General features: G+C 44.6%; 1 protein-coding gene across 1 annotated transcript in view; it reads left to right on the top strand.

Moving 5' to 3' along the window:
* snrnp200 (small nuclear ribonucleoprotein 200 (U5)) overlaps window positions 1-23,019 on the top strand; it is a 54,921-nt gene that overhangs the window by 5,792 nt on the left and 26,110 nt on the right. Inside the window, exons 3-22 of the mRNA XM_070866064.1 lie at window positions 64-235; window positions 2,563-2,755; window positions 4,593-4,648; window positions 6,422-6,520; window positions 6,829-6,981; window positions 7,236-7,335; window positions 8,289-8,425; window positions 8,545-8,628; window positions 10,090-10,263; window positions 11,259-11,396; window positions 13,729-13,884; window positions 14,154-14,324; window positions 14,746-14,939; window positions 15,979-16,102; window positions 17,443-17,592; window positions 18,088-18,198; window positions 19,440-19,571; window positions 20,873-21,061; window positions 21,533-21,730; window positions 22,011-22,163. Of these exons, the coding sequence (XP_070722165.1) occupies window positions 64-235; window positions 2,563-2,755; window positions 4,593-4,648; window positions 6,422-6,520; window positions 6,829-6,981; window positions 7,236-7,335; window positions 8,289-8,425; window positions 8,545-8,628; window positions 10,090-10,263; window positions 11,259-11,396; window positions 13,729-13,884; window positions 14,154-14,324; window positions 14,746-14,939; window positions 15,979-16,102; window positions 17,443-17,592; window positions 18,088-18,198; window positions 19,440-19,571; window positions 20,873-21,061; window positions 21,533-21,730; window positions 22,011-22,163 (2,884 nt within the window). The remainder of the gene's footprint in view (window positions 1-63; window positions 236-2,562; window positions 2,756-4,592; window positions 4,649-6,421; window positions 6,521-6,828; window positions 6,982-7,235; window positions 7,336-8,288; window positions 8,426-8,544; window positions 8,629-10,089; window positions 10,264-11,258; window positions 11,397-13,728; window positions 13,885-14,153; window positions 14,325-14,745; window positions 14,940-15,978; window positions 16,103-17,442; window positions 17,593-18,087; window positions 18,199-19,439; window positions 19,572-20,872; window positions 21,062-21,532; window positions 21,731-22,010; window positions 22,164-23,019) is intronic.

Here is a 23,019-nt window from a genome sequence, read left to right as displayed (position 1 = left end):
GTGCGAGTTCCTGTTTCAATTTATTTGCCTGTTGTTAAAATGTTTGGGTTCTGCGTCACACAGGAGGAGGAAGCGTGATGAAGACAGACATGACATGAATAAGATGAAAGGATACACGTTGCTGTCGGAGGGCATTGATGAAATGGTTGGGATTGTATACAAACCAAAGACAAAGGAGACCAGAGAGACCTACGAGGTGCTGCTCAGCTTCATTCAGGCTGCTCTTGGCGACCAGGTAAAAGATTCTGGGAAATACATAACCCAGACATCTCCACTGCTGCAGAAAGCTATTACTTTCATTCCCCACCACTGTACACCTAGTTGTAAGATTGGAAACACTCCTGCCTGGCCCAGTGAAGGCTGTCGGCTTACTGGAATAAAGTTTTGATTGTCGAACTGCACTGTTGACGTAAGCGTATAATCTACACTGATACTTCAGTATAGTGCTGTGGGAGTATTGCATTGAACACAAGAATAGGAATTAGGAGCAGGATTAGGCCATACGACCCCTAGGAAGAACCTATTTCCCTTAGCAGAGGGGTCAATAACCAGGGGGCATAGATTTAAAGTAGTTAGTAGAAGGATTAAGTGGAGATGAGTAAAAATGTATTCGCCCAGAGGGTGGTAGGGGCCTGGAACCCACTGCCTGAAAGGGTGGTAAAAGCAGAAACCCTCATCAACCCTTAAAAAGCACTTATAGCCCTGTAGATTACGGCTCTGGACCTACTGCTGGAAGGTGGGATTAAGCTGGGTAGCTCTTTTTTGACCGGCACAGACATGATGGGCTGAATGGCCTCTTTCTGTGTTGTAATTTTTCTATGATTCTAACTCTGCTTTCCCGCCCGATCCCCATATCTCTTGATTCCCTTAATAGCCAAAAATCTATTTAACTTATTCTTGAATATACTCAACTACTGAGCATCCACAGCTCTCTCGGGTAGAGAATTTGAAAGATTCACAAGCCCCTGAGTGAAAAAATTTCTCCTCATCTCAGTCTTCAATGGCCGACCCCTTATCCTCAGACTATGCCCCCTAGTTCTAAACTCTCCAGCTAGCAGAAACAACCTCTCAGCATCTACTCAATGAGATCACCTGTCATTCTTCTAAGCTCTAGAGAACATAGGCCTATTCTACTCAATCTCCCCTCAGAGGACAATCCCCCCCCGCCCCCCATCCCAGGAATCAATCTAGTGAACCTTCGTTACACCGCCTCTGAGGTAAATATATCCTTCTTCAGATGATGAGATGAAAATTGTGCAGAGTAGTACAGGTGTGGTATCACCAACGCTCTGAACATTTGTAGCAAGACTTCCTTACTCTTGTTGTCCAACCCCCTTGCAATTGTCAGAGATGCTGTCTTAAAGATGATATATTGAACATCTGCTTCATTAGACAGATACAAGAAATTTCATAGCAGTATATGAGCAGGGAGTTCTTTCTGTCTGGACAGAGATCTGAACACTTATTTGGTAGTTTTATATTCAATTCCTGTGTAATTACTCTGGCTTACGTAAAATTGAAGCAAGAAAGATAAATAGCGTTTTGAACCTGATGGAGCTGCTAGTTCAACATAGAGTAGAAATTTGGAATTAAGAAATATTTTTATCTAACTACACAGGAATATTCACTGATGAATTTGTAAGAAGAGGAAATAGGAAATCATAATGAAATGTGGTTCTACTGCTACAGATTTCATGGAGACATTTGAGTTTCTCTTCAGGTTGTTTTTAAGCTGGAATTTTTAGGCACAAGATAACCCAATAAGACCGCATCTTCTTGCTGTGTTATTTTGGGATTGTTTTGTCCTAAAGGAATTAATTCCCGTTCTACTATAGCCTGATATTTGAAGTAAATGGATACAAGCCAGCTCTTATACATTAATACCGTGGTGTATATACAAAATGCATCTTGGTGATTTAAATATTGACTGGTTTTCACTGGACACACTAGTCGAGTGTTCTATCGGCACAACTTTATCATCTTCAGGACTGTGTATTGGTCTCGCTCTATAGATAGCAGGCATGTTCAATGTGACCAATAACCGCTTACCTAAAATTGCTTAACATCCTTACAAATCAATTGATTAGGTAGTAACCTTTTACTAATTTAGCATTTTAAAATCAATTACATCCCGGAGACAGGACACCAAATCATGCTATGGCGATCACTCCCATTTCCTTTGATTACATTCTGACATGTTCATATTGCAATACTTATGTTTGCATGCATTAGCTTTCCTTCATGTTATTTTGGCTTTTGCCTGTTCTGTACCACGGGTTGATTCACTTCCTTTCCCTTTGCTTCTGTGGCCCTTGCTCTTGTAGCCTGTTCCATATTACTCGAACTGTCTGCCCCACGTACTCATGTCCACACTACAGGTGCATGTGGAATAGACAGGATGAGCGATAAGTAATCAGTAACATGTTGCGGTAGAAGAAGCAAGCTAGTAAATTTGTCTCTCTCTGTGAGAGCTGTGTTGTAGAATCCACAATGTGTCCAACTGTGTTCTACATATGCAGCGGGTTGCATTACTCTCCGTATTGATTGGATTTTCTTTTATAGCCACGCGATATTCTCTGTGGAGCAGCAGATGAGGTCCTTGCTGTGCTGAAAAATGATAAACTGCGTGACAAAGAGCGGCGAAAGGAGATAGAAATGCTGCTGGGTCAGTTAGAAGATACTCGTTACCATGTGCTGGTAAATCTGGGAAAGAAAATCAGTGACTATGGAGGAGACAAAGAGGTGCAGAATATGGGTAAGCAGGACCAACATTTCCAGGTTAAAAAGGGGGGCGCGGCTGCCTCTTAAATTATTGCCGCGTCAGTGAGCTGCGGATAAGGTATTGTTTGTTTTGGATTATCTGTTTATCTTCACTTTCCCCCTCCCCGCTCTGTTAAAATATGTTGTCCCCTTCAGGTGGAACAGCTTCTTCCATCAGATTTCTGTCAAAGTCACAGCATAGACAGCGGTTTAATAATCTGTGAGGCCTCTCCTGAGGAGTTTTGTTTCTTTCTCCCTGAGGAGTTTTGTTTCTTTCTCCCTGCATGTGGGAAGTGTCTCACTTACAGAAGTCTCACTTGTAGGATGGCCTCCCCTCATAGCCCTGTTGAGTGTGGGCCTGTTTGCTATTTTAATATTTAAAAGTAGCCCTTCCTGACGTGTTCATGTGTTACAGAGCCCTTCCTCCCAGAGCTGCTTGTTTGGAGCAGTTTGTGTGGTGTTATCTTTGACTGTTCTACCACAGGTTTTCAAACTGGAGTCCCTGGTCCTTCTGAACCTGGGGTACTTCAGGTTATCTAATTTCTGTATGGTTTGTATGTGTTATCTTACAAATGCATTATTTCAGTTGCTGTACAATAATGTTTTCAAAAATGATCGTGCTGTTTGCCTTTGAGTAGCTAATGCTATCTTTAAGTTCCTACAGGAGGCCAATATTTGTAAGAGCTTCCCCCTCCTCCCCATTTTAGAAACCACTGGTGTACACAGTCCCAGTGTGCTCCAGTTCCAGTTTTTGCAAGTTGTCATTAAGCTACCTGAATCTTTTCAACCTTCCCTCTCTGCAAAATCTTTTCTTTTTGGGTTCCATTTAATTTTTTGTTTTCCAACATGGGTTAATTTTTGAATGAGCTGCGTTTGGAGAACAAACATGGTCCACAAACAAAATTTAAATCCACGTCCCCATTAATTTGCATATATCTCAAGTTGCTGATACTAACACATTGAGGATTTCACCACCAATGAGACAACAATACTAAAAGTAGCACTTTCTTAACACCCATGCCCACATTAAATATAAATTGATTTACCTGGGTTTTGACAACAGGATTGTCAAGGCTTGGGGTCCAAAGATTGGGGCACCCCGCTGTTCCCCACTCAAGATCTTGTTGGTGCAGCGGCTTTTCTGTAACGTCTGCATTTAAAGAAAACTAAAACATTGTACTCCCAGCTCGCCAGATGCTGAGAGTGAGACTTCGTTATAGACACAGCCCTAATGTGTTAACATGGAATAGAAAGTAGGTGTAGGAGTAGGCCATTTGGCCCTTCGAGCCTGCACCACCATTCAATATGATCATGGCTGATCATGCAACTTCATTACCCCATTCCTGCTTTCTCTCCATACCCCTTGATCCCTTTAGCCGTAAGGGCCACATCTAACTCCCTTTTGTATATATCTAACGAACTGGCCTCAACAACTTTCTGTGGTAGAGAATTCCACAGGTTCACAATTCTCTGAGTGAAGAAGTTTCTCCTCATCTCTGTCCTAAATTGGCTTACCCCTTATCCTTAGACTGTGACCCCTGGTTCTGGACTTCCCCAACATCAAGTTTACAGCACCTGGTATTCCCAGACGGTCTCCCTTCCAAGTACTAACCAGACCTTACTCTGCTTCGCATCCGAGATCGGGCTTTTTCAGACTAGTATTGCCGTAGGCTGTAACTGGCAACAAGTCCTATTCTAGCCCTAGACCCTTTGTCCTGTTTCCACTGGCTCCTCCTTTCGCCCTCTTCCCCAGGTTGCCTTGATAAAACAAAAGATTCTGAGGGGAACTGCTTTGAGATGTTAGAAATTAACAGCACACCCTGCTCTTTCAGATGACAACATTGACGAGACATATGGAGTGAACGTGCAGTTCGAGTCCGACGAAGAGGTGAGTGAAGCACTAATACAAAAGCAAAATATTGCAGATGCTGGAACTTGAAATAAAAACAGAAAATGTTGGAAATCTCAGCGGGTCAGGCAGCATCTGTGGAAAGAAAAACAGAGTTAACATTTCAGGTCGACGGCCCTTCATCAGAACTGCCAAATGTTCGAAATGAGCAGATTCTTAAGGAGCGTTGAAAAGGGGAGGGGAAGAAAGAACAAAAGGGAAGGTCTGTGATAGGGTGAAGAGATTAGAGAGACAAAAGGGATAATAGGCCAAATTGAAATGGTAATGGCAGAAGTTAGAAAAAGGTTAGTCTAGCTAGGGTGTGAATGATGGAATAATGACCAGCTGCCATTGGAGACAAAGAGAGAAAAAAAACATAAGATTGGGGGGTGGGGGCGGGGGGCGGGGTGATGGGGAGAAAGAAAGGGAGCTAAAAATGGGCAGAGGTTATCTGAAATTGTTGAACTCTATGTTTAGTCCAGAAGACTGTAAAGTGTCTAAACAAAAGATGAGGTGTTGTTCCTCGAGCTTGCGTTGAGCTTCATTGGAACAGTGTAGGAGGCCGAGGACGGAGATGTGGGAGTGGAGCGGGGAATTAAAGTGACAGGCGACTGGAAGCTTAGGGTCACACTTGCGGACTGAATGCTCAGGGTCACACTTGCGGACTGAATGGAGGTGTTCCGCAAAGCAGTCACCCAATCTGCGTTTGGTCTCTCCAATGTAGAGGAGACCGCGTTGTGAGCAGCAAGTACAGTATACTAAATGGAAAGAAGTACAAGTAAATCGCTGTTTCAGCTGGAAGGAGCATTTGGGGCCCTGGATAGTGGGAAGAGAGGAGGTAAAGGGGCAGTGATTACTCTCTACAGCATGGTGACTGGGATCAGCAACTCTGCCTGGGCTGGATCATGGGGGAGCTAAAGCGTGCGTGCCATTGTATAATAAAGGTTCCACATGTTACATCACTGTATTATGAAAGTGTAAGTGAACGAGTAGTGGGTCACCTGGTATTAGCACATGTTAGTCTTATCCACATCAGACATTCTGCTACACAAGCCTGTGGTCAGGGCTGTCACAGTAACATAAGAAATAGGAGCAGATGTAGGCCATTTGGCCCTCGAGCCTGCTCCGCCATTCAATAAGATCGTGGCTGATCTGATCTTGGCCTCAACTCCACTTCCCTGCCTGCTCCCCATAAACCCGTATCATTCAAAAATCTGTCTCTTTCCACTTTAAAAATATTCAGTGACCCAGCCTCCACAGCTCTCGGGTAAATAATTCCAAAAATTCACAACCCTCAGAGAAGAAATTCCTCCTCATCTCCGTTTTAAAAGGGCGACCCCATATTCTGAAACTATGCCCCTAGTTCTAGATTCCCCCACAAGGAGAAACATCCTCTCTGCATCTACCCTGTCAAGCCCCCTCAGAATCTTATATGTTTCAATAAGATCACCCCTCATTCTCCTAAACTCCAATGAGTATAGGCCCAACCTGCTCAACTTTTCTTCATAAGACAACCCTTTCATCTTCGGAATCAACTACAAGTGAACCTTCTCTTCTCTGATCAGCTCTCCTTCTTCATTATTGTTACAGCATGACATCATCTTGTGGTACTTGGACCATTTCTAAAATAGGGACACCAGCAGTGTCAGGGTAGTAGATTCTGTGAGGGGATTTGTAATAACAGGGTTCCCGCAGACTGTTTGGGGATCCTCTACAGATTTTGATTACTTTGTTCTGGTCTGTTTGCTGTTTCATGTCCGATTCCTATTTCAGGAGGGAGATGAGGATGCTTTTGGTGAAGTACGTGATGAAGCATCAGATGAGGACACAGAAGGCGAGGAAGCAGACATCAGCTCTACACTTTCTGCTAATGTGAGTACTGTCATAAATACTGGTGTGTTTTGAACACGAAATGAATGCACTGGGTACCTAAAAAAAAAACTAGCCAATATTAAAGAAAATCTGGTTTTGATAGTCAGGCCTATTTCAAATGAAGCAATGGGTCAGCCCAATGTACAGACCACAAGTGGAGGGCGCCACCAATAAGAATGGTCTGTCCAAACTAAAATTGTAGGTGGGTTCAATTAAAATTTGAGAGTGGGGTTATTAGTGTCTTGTGTGTTGTGCTGAATGTTTAGTGAGCTCTGCAGTGAACGGAGTGTTTTTCTGTTTTTTTTTAGCTCGGTACTGCTGGAGATGTGCTAAGCGCTAAGAAGAAAGACCTGCATCCCAGGGATATTGATGCTTTCTGGCTCCAGAGGCAGCTCAGCCGCTTCTATGATGATGCTATCATGTCGCAGAAGAAAGCTGATGAGGTGCTGGATATTCTTAAGGTGAGCGCTAAGCTGATGGTAGGGTGCCGAGAAGTGGACACCATATTTGAACTACAGCCTGCCCAATGACTATGCTTTGTCACACTTCTTTCCTTTTGTACTCTGTCAGTGCCCCTTGTATTTTTAAACAACTTTAACTAATTTAATTATAAAATGCTCACTTTATAATGTAGCTGGAGATGCACGGAATCATTTTATTCAAAAGTCAGATTTATTGTGTTTAACGTAGAGTCTTGATTTTTTTTTCTCTTCAGACAGCCGGTGATGACCGTGAGTGCGAGAATCAACTTGTTTTGCTTCTTGGCTTCAACACTTTTGACTTCATCAAGATCCTACGACAGCATCGCATGATGAGTAAGTATTATGGTTTGTGTGCGTGTGTGTGTGTGCACAATTAGATCTAACACCTACCCATTATTGTTTATATCCAGCCTGGACAGGGCATAAAGGCATTCTCTGACGGCTGGTACAGATTCCAACTGATACTCAGAAATGAAAAAGTTTCTTTGACCTTCAATCACTGATGGGGTGAAAGCGTCGTTTGCTGGCTGCGTTTGTCCTATTTAAAATGGGTTCGGATAGTCAAAACCCAGCTACTAGTTGACATGAGCCCCCAACACATAAATTGTCAACTTCACTGCAAGACTTTGTGTGCGAGATGGAAAGAATAACATTTGTGCAACAGGGGACATAAAGGCTGAGTGGAGAGAACCATGAGCATTTGATTCTGACGCTCCGTGCTTCATTCAGCAGAATAAATATGCCTCCGCCCTGGGCATCAAGCTCTCAATAAAGAAGTGCTACTCCACCAGTTTGTACTCATCACAAGGATGTAGAATGGTGAAAGTTGAGGTTTTGGTCAGTCAGCTGTGCATCACTGTTTCTTCTGACTGGCATGTTTGATTCTGTCACGGCGCAGTCTTATCTATGAGCGACTGAGTGAAATAGAGGAACTAATAGCAGAAAAGATTGCTTGTGGGCTTGACTAGTTGAGTGGCATTTACTTGTAGGCAACTTTCACTCTTAATTTCTTTCTGGACCGCACAGTCCCTTTAACGGGCTGCATGGTCCGTTTAAAATTCCGTGCAATGTGCGTTTTTCCCCCTTTAAAAGCTGGTGAGCCAGTTACGTGGGACCTCCCAGAGCGCTTGTGCGACTGTGCAGCTTAAACATTTCTTGTCGGTTCAAAGTGGGAATAGTAGAGTATTCTGTCCCTCAGTTGTACAGATGTTGCCTATGCTTTCACTACTGGCTCTACTTCCTCACAGGACGGTACGTGCTAACTGTTCTCTATTTTATCCTTGTAGTTTTGTATTGCACACTGTTGGCCAGTGCTCAGAGTGAGGCAGAAAAGGAGAGGATTCAGAATAAGATGGAGGCAGATGCAGAGCTTTCCAAGGTTCTCTATAAACTTCAGGAGACTGAGAAAGAGGACATAATTCGGGTAAGCTGCTGAACAATTATGACCCACATCAGTTCGCGCCAGCGGCTATTTTACAAACAGGAAACTGATATAAGTTTTAATTATGTTTATCGAGAAAGGTCTTTTTTTTCCCCTTGTAGGAGGAAAGATCTCGTAGAGAACGAGTTCGTCAGTCCCGTGTGGATACAGACCTTGAAGCGATGGATATCGATCGGGAAGGAGAGGTGAGGCTAGTTTAAGAACGGATACCAGTGTCTTTTAAATTGCAAACATTCAGCTGACTCCAATCCTAGGGTAAGGATGGTACAATTTCCAAGACTGTCTCAAGCCGGAGAGGGAGAATAGAACAATTAACTAGGATTCCCGCTCTTTATTGCTGTACAGTGATTACTCGTGCTGCCTTGGTGAAGCCCCTGATTTAGAATGGGATCGAGATCAGTACATGAAGAATGGCCACTGTGTGAGGTACCAGACTGGAATTGGGTGGCATGGACAAGAGCCAAATAACCAAGAAGGGTCTCAGTATTAGAACTCTAAACAGGAAAGGTTAAGGAGGTAGATACTCCGAGGTGATCTGATTAAAGTGCTCAAGTTTATTAAAGAAACGACCTAGGCAAATTGTTCACTATGGTGAAGGTTTTCAACATCAGGGGAGACAAGTGAAATAAAATTAAGAATTTAGGAGTAAAAAGGGGAAATCAGAAAGGGCCTTTATTTCACTCATCCAATATTATTGGTTTAAAAAAAAAATTATCAGGGCTGTCATTGAATCTGACAATGTAAACGAATTCATGCGGTACCTCACTGCATTCTAGGAAGAGAAAAAACCAAAGGAATTCATATATATCCCCAAAAAAGAAAGGGAGCATGGATCCAAGAGTGGCAGAGGTACAGGCAGCCTCAGTAACACAACCTGCAGATACACAGGACCTCGGGAGGCAGCGCTGAGATGGGCACCTCCCATAGGTAAAGCAGAGCTCATTGATTCTTCGATGGGCCAGCGACTGATGCTCTTAGAAAAGTAAATGCAATGTTAAGAGCTTTGTTTTTGTTTGTTTACGTGCGCTGCGGATTCATGGTTGATGTTGGTGGTGTTATTGGCCTTTCGAAGCCACACCGACATTGCAGAACTCTGAAGAAGAACATTGCAATTTGTAAACAGATTAGCGATTGCTGAAGTTGTAACCAGCCCTTTAATCCCCCTCTGCGCTCTGCCTATTCTAGCCTGATTTTAATTGCTCCACCACTGGCGGTCGTGCCTTCAACTTCCTCGGTCCTAATCTTTGGAGTTCCCTCCCTAAATCTCTACGCCTCTCCACTTCTCTTTCCTCCTTTAACATAAAACGATCTATTTGACCAAGCTTTTGGCCATCTGCCTTAACAGCTCCTTATATGGCTTGGTGTCAAATTATGTTCTTTTGATAACACTCCTGTGATGTTTTATTATGTTAAAGGCGCTATATAAATATAAGTTGCTATAAAGTAGAGTCTTGGGCTGTCTGCAGAGTCCAAGGTTGTCCTAAATATGCGGTAAAGTGATGATTCCATATGACCAGTAGTATTTTTAATGCAGCATTGTTCCGTGTCGTCTTGTGGATATGGAGGAGGACTAGTCTCCAAGACAGTTTCGTGTACAGCGTTCATTTTGTGATTCCTGTTATTTAAGACTCTGTTTGCTCTTTTAGGTTCTGGCTCCCAGACAGGTTCTAGATTTGGAGGATCTGGCCTTTGCGCAGGGGAGTCACCTGATGGCAAACAAGCGATGCCAGCTACCAGATGGCTCGTTCCGCAAGCAGCGCAAGGGTTACGAGGAGGTGCACGTGCCGGCTCTTAAACCCAAACCTTTCAGTTCAGAAGAGGTGAGAGGTCAGCGTAAGGTCCTTGGTCAGTTGGCATAGAACTTATGTGTCAATATCAGTTTATAATCAGCTGCCAAGTTTCATTGCTGACGATTAACCAATCTGCAGTCAGCGTATTCTGATAACCGTACTGGAAATGTGAATTAAAATGCTGAATTGCATAGCAGATCCATCAGTATCAGAAATGCTAGTCTGTCTTTTCTCTGTCAGATGCTGAGTACATTTATTAGTTCAAAAAATAAGGCACATACAATCAATGTTCCCGTTAATTTTTTGGGGATGCGCGGCTCCTTTAAGGGACTGCATGGCCCATTCAAAATACCGCATGCGCGTTTTTTCCTATTTAAAAGCTGGTGAGCTGCAGAGTACCGAGTGGCCTCACAGCTTAAAGGGAACATTGATACAATGTCTCTCAAACAATTTGAAAACTTCCGTTGGAAAGCTACCAGAGGTGTGTACTCATACCGAGCCTCAGCCAACATTGCCCTGGTGGAAGGACTGAGAGCATTTCATAACTTTTCCTATGTTTGAGGTGCCTCTCCCATGGCTGTTTTAGGCACGATTTATTGAATGAAAGAGTCCAATTATCTGTTTGCCTGAAATGAAAAGGGGAAATACTGGAAGCACTCAGCAGGTCAGGCAGCAACTGTGGAGCGAGGAGAGGAGTTAACCCTTTGAGTGTGGACCCTTAGTCAGCACCAGGGACATTAACTTCTGTCATCTCTCTGCAGATACTGCCTGACCTCAGTATTTCCAGCATTTTCTGTTTGTTTCGGATTTGCAGCATCTGCAGTTTCTTGCGTTCTCTGTTTAATATGTTTACCTGAGCTGCATTCACTATATTACGCCGAGATGCCGATTTACTGAAATCTGCCAAGTGCATATTTGACCTAGGTATGACACGGAGAGAATACTGAAGAATCAATGAGACTGTGACATTGGTGTTGCTGTGTTTAAATGACTAATTATTCTAAATATGGTTTCTCATCCTACAGCAACTGTTACCTGTTGAGAAAATGCCTAAATACACACAAGCAGCATTTGAAGGCTTTAAGACACTGAATCGGATTCAAAGTAAGCTGTGTAAAGCAGCCATGGAAACTGATGAAAACTTGCTTCTGTGTGCGCCCACTGTGAGTATACACTAACATTTACCATAAATCTATGGCACGTCTAACAGATACCTTAAGCCTGTTGCATGAACTTAAAGAAGGCTAACTTTGAAGGTATGAGGCGTGAATTGGCTAGGATAGATTGGCGAATGATACTTAAGGGGTTGACTGTGGATGGGCAATGGCAGACATTTAGAGACCGCATGGATGAACTACAACAATTGTACATTCCTGTCTGGCGTAAAAATAAAAAATAAAAAAAGGGAAGGTGGCTCAACCGTGGCTATCAAGGGAAATCAGGGATAGTATTAAAGCCAAGGAAGTGGCATACAAATTGGCCAGAAATAGCAGCGAACCCGGGGACAGGGAGAAATTTAGAACTCAGCAGAGGAGGACAAAGGGTTTGATTAGGGCAGGGAAAATGGAGTACGAGAAGAAGCTTGCAGGGAACATTAAGACGGATTGCAAAAGTTTCTATAGATATGTAAAGAGAAAAAGGTTAGTAAAGACAAACGTAGGTCCCCTGCAATCAGAATCAGGGGAAGTCATAACGGGGAACAAAGAAATGGCAGACCAATTGAACAAGTACTTTGGTTCGGTATTCACTAAGGAGGACACAAACAACCTTCCGGATATAAAAGGGGTCAGAGTGTCTAGTAAGGAGGAGGAACTGAGGGAAATCCTTATTAGTCGGGAAATTGTGTTGGGGAAATTGATGGGATTGAAGGCCGATAAATCCCCAGGGCCTGATGGACTGCATCCCAGAGTACTTAAGGAGGTGGCCTTGGAAATAGTGGATGCATTGACAGTCATTTTCCAACATTCCATTGACTCTGGATCAGTTCCTATCGAGTGGAGGGTAGCCAATGTAACCCCACTTTTTAAAAAAGGAGGGAGAGAGAAAAAAGTGAATTATAGACCGGTCAGCCTGACCTCAGTAGTGGGTAAAATGATGGAATCAATTATTAAGGATGTCATAGCAGCGCATTTGGAAAGAGGTGACATGATAGGTCCAAGTCAGCATGGATTTGTGAAAGGGAAATCATGCTTGACAAATCTTCTGGAATTTTTTGAGGATATTTCCAGTAGAGTGGACAAGGGAGAACCAGTTGATGTGGTATATTTGGACTTTCAGAAGGCTTTCGACAAGGTCCCACACAAGAGATTAATGTGCAAAGTTAAAGCACGTGGGATTGGGGGTAGTGTACTGACATGGATTCAGAACTGGTTGTCAGACAGGAAGCAAAGAGTAGGAGTAAATGGGTACTTTTCAGAATGGCAGGCAGTGACTAGTGGGGTACCGCAGGGTTCTGTGCTGGGGTCCCAGCTGTTTACACTGTACATTAATGATTTAGACGAGGGGATTAAATGTAGTATCTCCAAATTTGCGGATGACACTAAGTTGGGTGGCAGGAGGATGCTATGAGGCTGCAGAGCGACTTGGATAGGTTAGGTGAGTGGGCAAATGCATGGCAGATGAAGTATAATGTGGATAAATGTGAGGTTATCCACTTTGGTGGTAAAAACAGAGAGACAGACTATTATCTGAATGGTGACAGATTAGGAAAAGGGGAGGTGCAACGAGACCTGGGTGTCATGGTATATCAGTCATTGAAGGTTGGCATGCAGGTACAGCAGGCGGTTAAGAAAGCAAATGGCATGTTGGCCTTCATAGCGATGGGATTTGAGTACAGGGGCAGGGAGGTGTTGCTACAGTTGTACAGGGCCTTGGTGAGGCCACACCTGGAGTATTGTGTACAGTTTTGGTCTCCTAACCTGAGGAAGGACATTCTTGCTATTGAGGGAGTGCAGCGAAGGTTCACCAGACTGATTCCCGGGATGGCGGGACTGACCTATTAAGAAAGACTGGATCAACTGGGCTTGTATTCACTGGAGTTCAGAAGAATGAGAGGGGACCTCATTGAAACGTTTAAAATTCTGATGGGTTTGGACAGGTTAGATGCAGGAAGAATGTTGCCAATGTTGGGGAAGTACAGAAGAATAAGGGGTAGGCCATTTAGGACCGAGATGAGGAGAAACTTCTTCACCCAGAGAGTGGTGAACCTGTGGAATTCTCTACCACAGAAAGTTGTTGAGGCCAATTCACTAAATATATTCAAAAAGGAGTTAGATGAAGTCCTTACTACTAGGGGGATCAAGGGGTATGGCGAGAAAGCAGGAATAGGGTACTGAAGTTGCATGTTCAGCCATGAACTCATTGAATGGCGGTGCAGGCTAGAAGGGCCAAATGGCCTACTCCTGCACCTATTTTCTATGTTTCTATGTTTGCGCACTTCAACTGGGAACGCCTGCTTTTAACTGGATCTAAATTACTTTTTTCCTCTTCCTTTAGGGTGCTGGCAAAACAAACGTGGCTCTGATGTGCATGTTGCGTGAGATTGGGAAACACATCAACCTGGATGGAACCATCAACGTCGATGACTTCAAGATTATTTACATTGCACCCATGAGGTCTCTGGTTCAGGAGATGGTGGGGAGTTTTAGTAAGGTAAGGATGGACACACAAACAATCATACAATTGGCGCAGCCTTCAGAAAACTAAGCGTAGCTTGGTAGCAGTAACATTTAGACGCACTTGTGACGGAAGCGGAGTTTTGTTATGCCTTTAGGAGGGCCGAATTTCTTGGTTATAGAATCATGTGCTGCAATCAATATGGTAAATATGAGTGGGACCGAGCACGCGGCCAAAAGGGAGCGCCTCCCCCATTCCCTTTTCTGACCTGATGTAATAACATTGTTTTGTGTTTTTACTTGCAGCGTTTAGCTAGTTATGGGATCAGTGTCGCAGAGCTGACGGGTGACCATCAACTATGTAAAGAGGAGATCAATGCAACCCAGGTGATAGTGTGCACCCCAGAGAAATGGGACATCATCACTCGCAAGGGAGGAGAGCGTACCTACACGCAGATAGTGCGACTCATGATCATTGTAAGTACACAAATAAGCACAGGACTTGTCTGCTCTTTCCCTTCGGTGTCAGTGTGTATTCCAGTACCCGATTGGCAAGGATCACAGCACATAATGTCCCTAATTTGGCACCAAATTAGATATTCGGCTCAAAAGGATAATGTGACAAAAATATCACTGTAGGCGCTGCTCCTCTGAAGGTAGAAGCTGAAGCATATTGGTGGAGCAAAGTATAGAACTTTACTCTGCATATTACTGCCATACGTAACCTGGGAGTACTTGATGTTTAGACACTGGACGCATGAACTGGAAGATGTTTCTCCCCAGTGCTGACGATCCTCAGAGCAGCAAGTGAACAACCTGCCAATGTTGCCACTTTATTTTGCTTTACATAAACTTGCCACAAGCTGTTTATTCCCCGACTATTTCTCCTCCTCTTCAGGACGAGATTCACCTCCTGCATGACGATCGTGGTCCAGTACTCGAGGCATTGGTTGCCAGGACAATACGGAACATTGAGATGACTCAAGAAGATGTGCGATTAGTTGGGTTGAGTGCCACGCTGCCCAACTACGAGGATGTTGCTACTCTTTTGCGAGTTGATGGAGCCAAGGGTCTTTTCTACTTTGACAACAGGTAATTCATGTCAATTCCTGGGCTGTGCTATCATAGAAACATAGAAAATAGGTGCAGGAGCAGACCATTCCGAATGACTGATCATGCAACTTCAGTACCCCACTCCCGCCTTCTCTCCATACCCCCTGATCCCCTTAGCCGTAAGGGCCACATCTAACTCCCTCTTGAATATATCCAACCAACTGGACTCAACAACTTTCTGTGGTAGAGAATTCCACAGGTTCACCACTCTCTGGGTGAAAAAGTTTCTCCTCATCTCAGTCTTATATGGCTTACCCTTATCCTTAGACTGTGACCCCTGGTTCTGGACTTTCCCAACATTGGGCACATTCTTCCTGCATCTAGCCTGTCCAGTCCCGTCATAATTTTATATGTTTCTATGAGATCCCCTTTCATTCTTCTAAATTCCAGTGAGTATAAGCCTAGCCGATCCAGTCTTTCTTCATATGTCAGTCCTGCCATCCCGGGAATTAGTCTGGTGAACCTTCGCTACACTCCCTCAATAGCAAGCACGTCCTTCCTCAGATAGGAGACCAAAACAGCACACAATACTCTTACTAAGGCCCTGTACAACTGCAGTAAGACCTCCCTGCTCCTATACTCAAATCCTCTCGCTATGAAGGCCAACATGCCATTTGCCGCCTTCACCGCCTGCTGTACCTGCATGCCAACTTTCAATGACCAATGTACCATGATACTATGGTGTTATCATGCAACCAATTTAATGACTACAGTTATTAGAAGAAGTGGCTAACAAGTAGATACTGTAATAACAGTTTAATTTGCATGGGGGATATCGGAAGCTGTAACTGTTGTGGTTTATCTGTGGCTCAGTGTCGGTGTTACTTTGCTAAACGCTGTACAATTAGCTCTGCACTTCTTATGGAGGATTTGGGGGGGAGGAGGCAGAATGCTGATGCAATGTGCCACTCCCATAATGACCAGTTAGAGGACAAAAATGGAAAGCACGGTCTTCATTTAAACAGGATGTGCATTTCCTACATGGAATACTCACCCCGTCCTGTGTCTTTCGCCCCAGTTTCCGTCCCGTTCCGTTGGAGCAGACATATGTTGGAATCACAGAAAAGAAAGCCATCAAACGTTTCCAGATTATGAATGAGATTGTGTATGAGAAGGTGATGGAGCATGCTGGAAAGAATCAGGTTAGTGATCTCATCTGGAAGCGTTCATTTGCCCCACTCTCCCACCCCATATTGCTGCAGAATCTAAGGCTGTGAAATACTACTCTGCAGCAAACCTGAACAGATATGTGCCCCCAGTATAGATCTGGTTCCTGTGTCCGTCTGAAGCTAATCTGCTTGATCCTTGACCTGAAACCACCAACAGTGGAACCAGTTGCCACCATTGCTGTTCACACGCAATTCTGCCATGGCCTAGTAGCCACCGGCATTGCAGTGCCACCTATATTGCAACTCTGTACTTGAATCTCCAAAGGTGTTGTGGCCACGTACTCACTCTCAGCCCTTCAGATCAAGATCTGGGAGGCTACCAGGACCAGCTTGAGCCTTGCTGTGCCCCCAAACGTCGCTCCATGCATAACTGACCTGCTCCCATAGTGGTGAGAAGTTGCATCCTGCTGCTGTGGTACAGCATGACGGCCGATCCCCAAAGTAAACGTGGGCAAACGGCTTTGGAAGAGCAAGTGATGCGCGTGAATGTGGATGGAAATGGAGGTGTTTTGAGGTGATGAGTAACGCAATCGGACAAGAAATGTACTGTCTTCAATGTCCTTTTGTCCCCATTAATATATTGATGCCAATATGCTAGGAAGACCCAGTTATACTGCTGTTTGGCTGTATCCATCCTGTGAACTATGGATACATCGGGGAGAAATTTTCATTCAATGAGGTTTCACACTTCAAATTGATAGGCTATCCTGTGTATGATGGAGAGTGCCTGGGGCTTCCCATCCTTTTGGAGAGTGTCTATGCTAGATCTGTTCTCTAGAGGGTATATAGCCTGCATTTATAAGAACATAAGAAATAGGAGCAGGAGTAGGCCATACGGCCCCTCGAGGCTGTTCCGCCATTTGATATGATCGTGGCTGATCCGATCATTGACTAGTCCACTTCCCTGCCCGCTCCCTATAACCCCTTATTACCTTATCGATTTAAGAAACTGTCTATCTCTCTTAAATCCATTCAATGTCCCAGCTTCCACAGCACTCCGAGGCAGCGAATTCCACAGATCCACAACCCTCTGAGAGAAGAAATTCCTCCTTATCTCAGTTTTAAATGGGCGACCCCTTATTCTAAGATTGTGCCCCATTGTTCTAGTCTTCCCTATCATCCTCTCTTTTGTAACCCTCCCAGCTCCTTCTGTCCTCCTTGCAGGAATTGTGACTGCCAGTTTCCTGCCACCCTGACACTCCCTGCAGGGAGTCTCCTACTCCCCTCTTCTGGGAAATATCTCTTCCTCAGGTTCCCCCTTTCTGGTCTCTGGCCCCAGTTCAACAACTCTTAACATGATTGGTTTGTTTCAGGTGCTGGTGTTTGTTCACTCGCGTAAGGAGACTGGAAAGACGGCACGTGCAATTCGAGATATGTGCCTAGAGAAAGACACGCTGGGCTTGTTCCTGCGAGAGGGCTCGGCCTCCACTGAGGTGCTGCGGACAGAGGCAGATCAGTGCAAGGTACCAAATTGCGTTCTTCACCGACCTTTCTGGAATTTATTTTCTACCTGTGTCTCTATCTTTACTGTGGCACAGAGAGAGGGTGTTCCTTCCTATGCCATTTGATACAGCGCAGTAGTACCATATCTGTACATTTTATCTGGTATTGAAGAACAAATGGGGATGAATTTCCATGGGGGTTCCTCCCACTCATCTGATACAAGGTCAGAAGAGCAATGGAAAACCTGGACACATTGGGGGAACAGTGCTTGAGTCGTTTTTCCCGGGCTTTCGCAGCTCATCTGCCGAAGTTTCAGCAAACGAACTGAAGAACCCCGGTAAACATTTCCCCCTCCCCCCTACCCCCCCACTGTGCCTGAAACAGACAGCAAGCTTGAAACTTGGGATCTTTCTGTTTCGGTTACTGACTGTGACTTGCACGTTTCTTGCTTTTGTTTCAGATTTCCTGCACTGCAGTTTTTCTTTAATGTCAATCTTTGTCTGTCTCTCTTGTAGAATCTGGAGTTGAAGGACCTGCTGCCCTACAGTTTTGCAATTCACCACGCTGGCATGACCAGAGTCGATCGAACGCTGGTGGAGGATCTGTTTGCTGACAGACACATTCAGGTAATGAGTTCCTGCATAGCTGGTTTCCAGGAGCTTTGTTTTCCCCCTGTTAGTTTGTAGTTTATGTACCAGTACATTTTGTGTAAATGGTTCTATGATTGTAGCCATAGAAAAGTTTGGTGCTGTGCTCTGTGGCAGTGCCTATCTCCGAACTTGGGTGTATTCCAAAAAATAGTTCCTAGTTGCATAAAACACAGTGACCCTTGGGTGTGAGTAGCACCATGAAGCTCTGATCACTGTTTACCATTCACATCTTCACCCCTTTTCCTACATACCAACCAAGGCAGAGACACAAACTACCCGCTGTCTAGCCTCTTCCATGTACCGGGGAGCCCATGAGGTCAGTGCAGGTGCAGCACAAAGAAAGAAAGAAGGAAAGAACTTGCATTAAATAGTGACTTTCACATCCTCAGGACCTCCGAAGGCACTTTACAGCCAATGAAGCACTTTGAAGTGTAGTCTCTGTTGTAATTTAGGCAGCCAATTTGTGCACAGCAAGTTTCCATAAACAGCAATGAGATAATGACCAGCGCAACACCTCCAGTGGGGAAGCATTTATGCCTTCACTGTGCAAACCTCCTCCATGACCTCTGATATTTTCCTTATGTAAGTGAGCTCTCTGCGAACTGGAGTGTGCCTTTAACTACTCAATATCTAGGTAAATGTACTAGGCCCAGGTAATGAACCCTATTGCTGTATTTGGCTTGCTGGATATGTTGCGTGCCCTCACATGGTTTGCTTGACATTGGAAAGAAGCGTGACTGACTTGGGTCAAGACCAATGTTCCCTGTAAGTTGCGTGGCAGCGCAGGGAACCTGCACAGCCAGCTTTCCGACTCTTTTGAATAGCCTGTGCAACCCATTAAAGGGGCCGCGCATGGCCAAAAGAAGTCACGACGACTTCTTTCAGTGAATTTAACCTTAAGGGTACCAGAATGAAAAAATAGGCCAAATAAATAGTTCCATGGACAAGGCTTTCTATGCAACTGTACTGCTCTATGCACTCCTCCCTTTACTGATGGGCGTGTTACAAATCAACCGTTCTCCCAGCTTCTTATTTGTGTTCACAGAATGCAGTTCCATGTCTCCCATGATCCAAAACTTCTGCATGCATTGCTGCATGCATTGAGTGGAAATAGTGCAATAAATGAGTAACAATTACCATTTTTGTTAGGGATTTTACACCTTAACGTTGACTTGAATGCATAATTTGAGTTTCACGCATTGTGCTTTGATGTTCAGGTGCTGGTGTCCACAGCAACTCTGGCCTGGGGTGTGAATCTGCCTGCGCACACAGTAATCATCAAAGGGACACAGGTGTACAGCCCTGAAAAGGGACGCTGGACTGAGTTGGGTGCACTGGATGTATTACAGGTAATGTGACTAATCGTTTTGGTGATAATTTCTTGTGCGGAACCTTATCAAATGCCTTCTGAAAGTCCATATAGATAGCATCCATAAACAAGCCCCTATTCACCGTACCAGTGACCTACTCTAAAGGTTCAATTACATTCCTATTGACCTCAATGCCCTGGGTTGGGAATAAAACAGAGATACTAATTCTGATGACTATCCAGTGTATTCCTGCTGGATACTGCACATGCAGAAGACAATACCAAAATGAACGTGCGCAGTTGAAACACCCACTGATATTTGCTGTCTAAGAAAAGAAAGGAAGACTTGCATTTCTATAGCACCTTTCACGACCTCACAACATCCCAAAGTGCTTTACAGCCAATGAAATACTTTTGAAGCGTAGTCACTGTTCTAATATAGGAAACACTACAGCCAATTTGCGCTCTGATAAGGACCAGATAATCTGTTTATTGTTATGTTGATTGAGGGATACATATTGGCCAGGACACCGGGGATAATGCCCCTGATCTTCAAAATAGTGTCCTGGGATCTTTTAAATACGCCTGAGAGCAGAGGGTTTAATGCCTCATCCAAAAAAAACGGCACCTCCGACAGTGCAGCATTCGCTCAGTACTGCACTGGAGTGTCAGCTTAGATTTTGTGCTCCAGTCTCTGGAGTGGGACTTGAACCCACAACCTTCTGATTCAGAGGCGAGAGTGCTGCCCAATGAGCCACAGCTAACTTTAAAAATGCAACGTGGCTGTAGAAAGCTGCTGGTAACCGCCTGAGTACACCTTTTAAAGGGAGGTGGAACAGAGGGAAAAATGGTGAGTTTCGTCCGTACTGATGCAGGATTTTTGACATGTCTATAAAGCTGGTAGTGGAAGAGTGGTGTCAAAGCGTTGTATTGAAGAAATGTAAGGGGTGGGCTAGAGAGGCATGCAGGCAGTGCCAGGAATTATTCTGGCTACCTTATTTAAGGTGGAGATGGCCAGATTTTCGAACGATAAGGGAGTCAAGGGTTATGGGGAGTGGGCGGGAAAGTGGAGTTGAGGCCAAGATCAGATCAGCCGTGATCTTATTGATTGGCGGAGCAGGCTCGAGGAGCCAAATGGCCGACCCTTGCTCCTATTTCTTATGTTCTTCCCTGTAGCCATGGTTTAGCATTAGGAGATTGAAAGAAAATGGTGTCGTAGTTGGGTACCAAATGAGAATATTGCGAGGATGGAACTGCCACAATCTTCTGATTCTAAAAGCTTTTGTTTCTACCAAAATTTGGGTTCTGATATGTTCACTTTGGAAATGAATGTGTTTGCAGATGTTGGGCCGTGCGGGGCGACCGCAGTACGATACGAAAGGCGAGGGTATCCTGATCACGTCGCACGGTGAGCTGCAGTATTACCTTTCCCTGCTCAACCAGCAGCTGCCCATTGAGAGCCAGATGATCACCAGACTTCCCGACATGCTCAATGCCGAGATTGTCCTCGGAAACGTCCAGACCGCCAAGGTGAGAAGCCGACGTGTACGACGACATGTTGTTGGGGGGGCCTCGGGTTACCCGAAGAATAAGGGGTCGGCCATTTAGGACTGAGATGAGGAGAAACTTCTTCACTCAGAGAGTGGTGAATCTTTTGAATTCTCTACCCCAGATGGCCGTGGAGGCTCAGTTGTTGAGTATATTCAAGGCAGAGATCGATAGATTTTTGAATATTAAGGGAATCAAGGGATATCGGGATAGAGCAGGAAAGTGGAGTTGAGGTAGAAGATCAGCCATGATCTTAATGAATGGCGGCGCAGGCACGAGGGGCCGAATGGCCGACTCCTGCTCCTAATTCTTATGTTCGTATGTTCATACCGGAGTCCAGGCCAGTGAGGTGAAAGGTTCTACTCTCCCACATTGGTGACTGTGCCCAGAGGTGAAAAGATCATGTTCAAGGGTCTGCTGATAGAATCTGAACTTTAACCTTTGACCTTACAGGATGCCATTAACTGGTTGGGGTACACGTACCTCTACATCCGCATGCTGCGAACCCCAACTCTCTATGGGATATCGCATGATGATCTGAAGAGTGACTCCCTGCTGGAGCAGCGCAGGCTGGACCTCATCCACACCGCTGCACTCATCCTCGACAAAAACAACCTTGTGAAATACGATAAAAAAGGTGGCAATTTCCAGGTAAACGCAAGGCTCTAACTCCCAACAGCAACATCCGATCTGTCATCAGGTTCTGTAATAGCACTCGCCGTAACTACGGTTTAATTAAACTTCAGAAATCTGATGCTATTGCATCAAGACATGTTCGTAACATTTAGTTTTAGTTTCTGGACTTCAAGTGAGCAATTACTTTTGTAGTGAAGCTGATGAGCACAGATAGCAGTGTTCAGTGCTGACATTCATTCTGAACTGCACACTTCATCCCTTCAACCCTGTAACTTCTAAATCGTCTTGTGTGCAGGTGACTGATCTGGGCCGGATTGCGAGCCACTATTACATCACACATGAAAGCATGGCCACTTACAATCAGCTTCTGAAACCCACCCTGAGTGAGATCGAGCTCTTCAGAGTCTTTTCACTGTCCTCGGAGTTCAAGAACATTACCGTGCGGGAGGTAAGTGAGTTTGAACGTTCTCCAAGCACTGCGGGTCTCTGTGCTCAGAATAACCGATTCTGACTGTAAGGGACTAGCAATGAACACCTCTCTGAGGCCTCCAAGATCCCACCAAAGTTTTTTTTAGAAGTTTGAACGGGGTGCTAGTAAACATTGTGATGGTTAACTGTACAAGGGGACCGGCACTGTAAAATTCATCCTCGTACTTGAGGTACACTTCGCGCCTGCAATTTAAAAAAAAAAGATACATGTGATGTGGGCATCGTTGACAAGGCCCATCCCTAATTGCCCTTGAGAAGGTGGCGATGAGCCGCCTTCTTGAACTGCTGCAGTCCGTGTGGTGTGCGGTACTTTATGGTTTGGTACAACTGAGTGGCCATTTAAGGGCAGTTAAGAGTCAACCACGTTGCTGTGGGTCACAAATAAGCCAGACCTTCTCTAAAGAACATTAATAAACTGTTATGCATGCATGCCAATGATCTAATGATGTACTGTAACACTAGACCTGAATGTACCTTCACCCTGTATATATCTTACCTGTACACCAGAGGGTGCTGCTGCTGGAGACCTAAGTATAAAAGCGAGCTCACCTCTTGGTGTCCTCACTCTAGGAGCTGCAATAAAGGATTACAGTCTGTACAGTTCAAGTGCCATACCACTGCCTCGTGAAGTTATTAACAGAGTGCCTACATACACAATATAAACCAGATGGGTTTTTAAAACAATCCAATAGTTTCCACTAGATTTATTAACTGAATTTAAATTCCCCAGCTGCTGGGGTGGGATTTTGAACTCAGATCATTAGTCCAGGCCTCTGGAACTAGTCCAGTAACATAAGCACTAGGCTACCGTTCCC

The sequence above is a fragment of the Pristiophorus japonicus genome, chromosome 22, assembly GCF_044704955.1.
Source record: "Pristiophorus japonicus isolate sPriJap1 chromosome 22, sPriJap1.hap1, whole genome shotgun sequence".
Taxonomy (NCBI): Eukaryota; Metazoa; Chordata; class Chondrichthyes; family Pristiophoridae; genus Pristiophorus; species Pristiophorus japonicus.
This window is presented reverse-complemented; position numbering and strand designations above follow the sequence as displayed.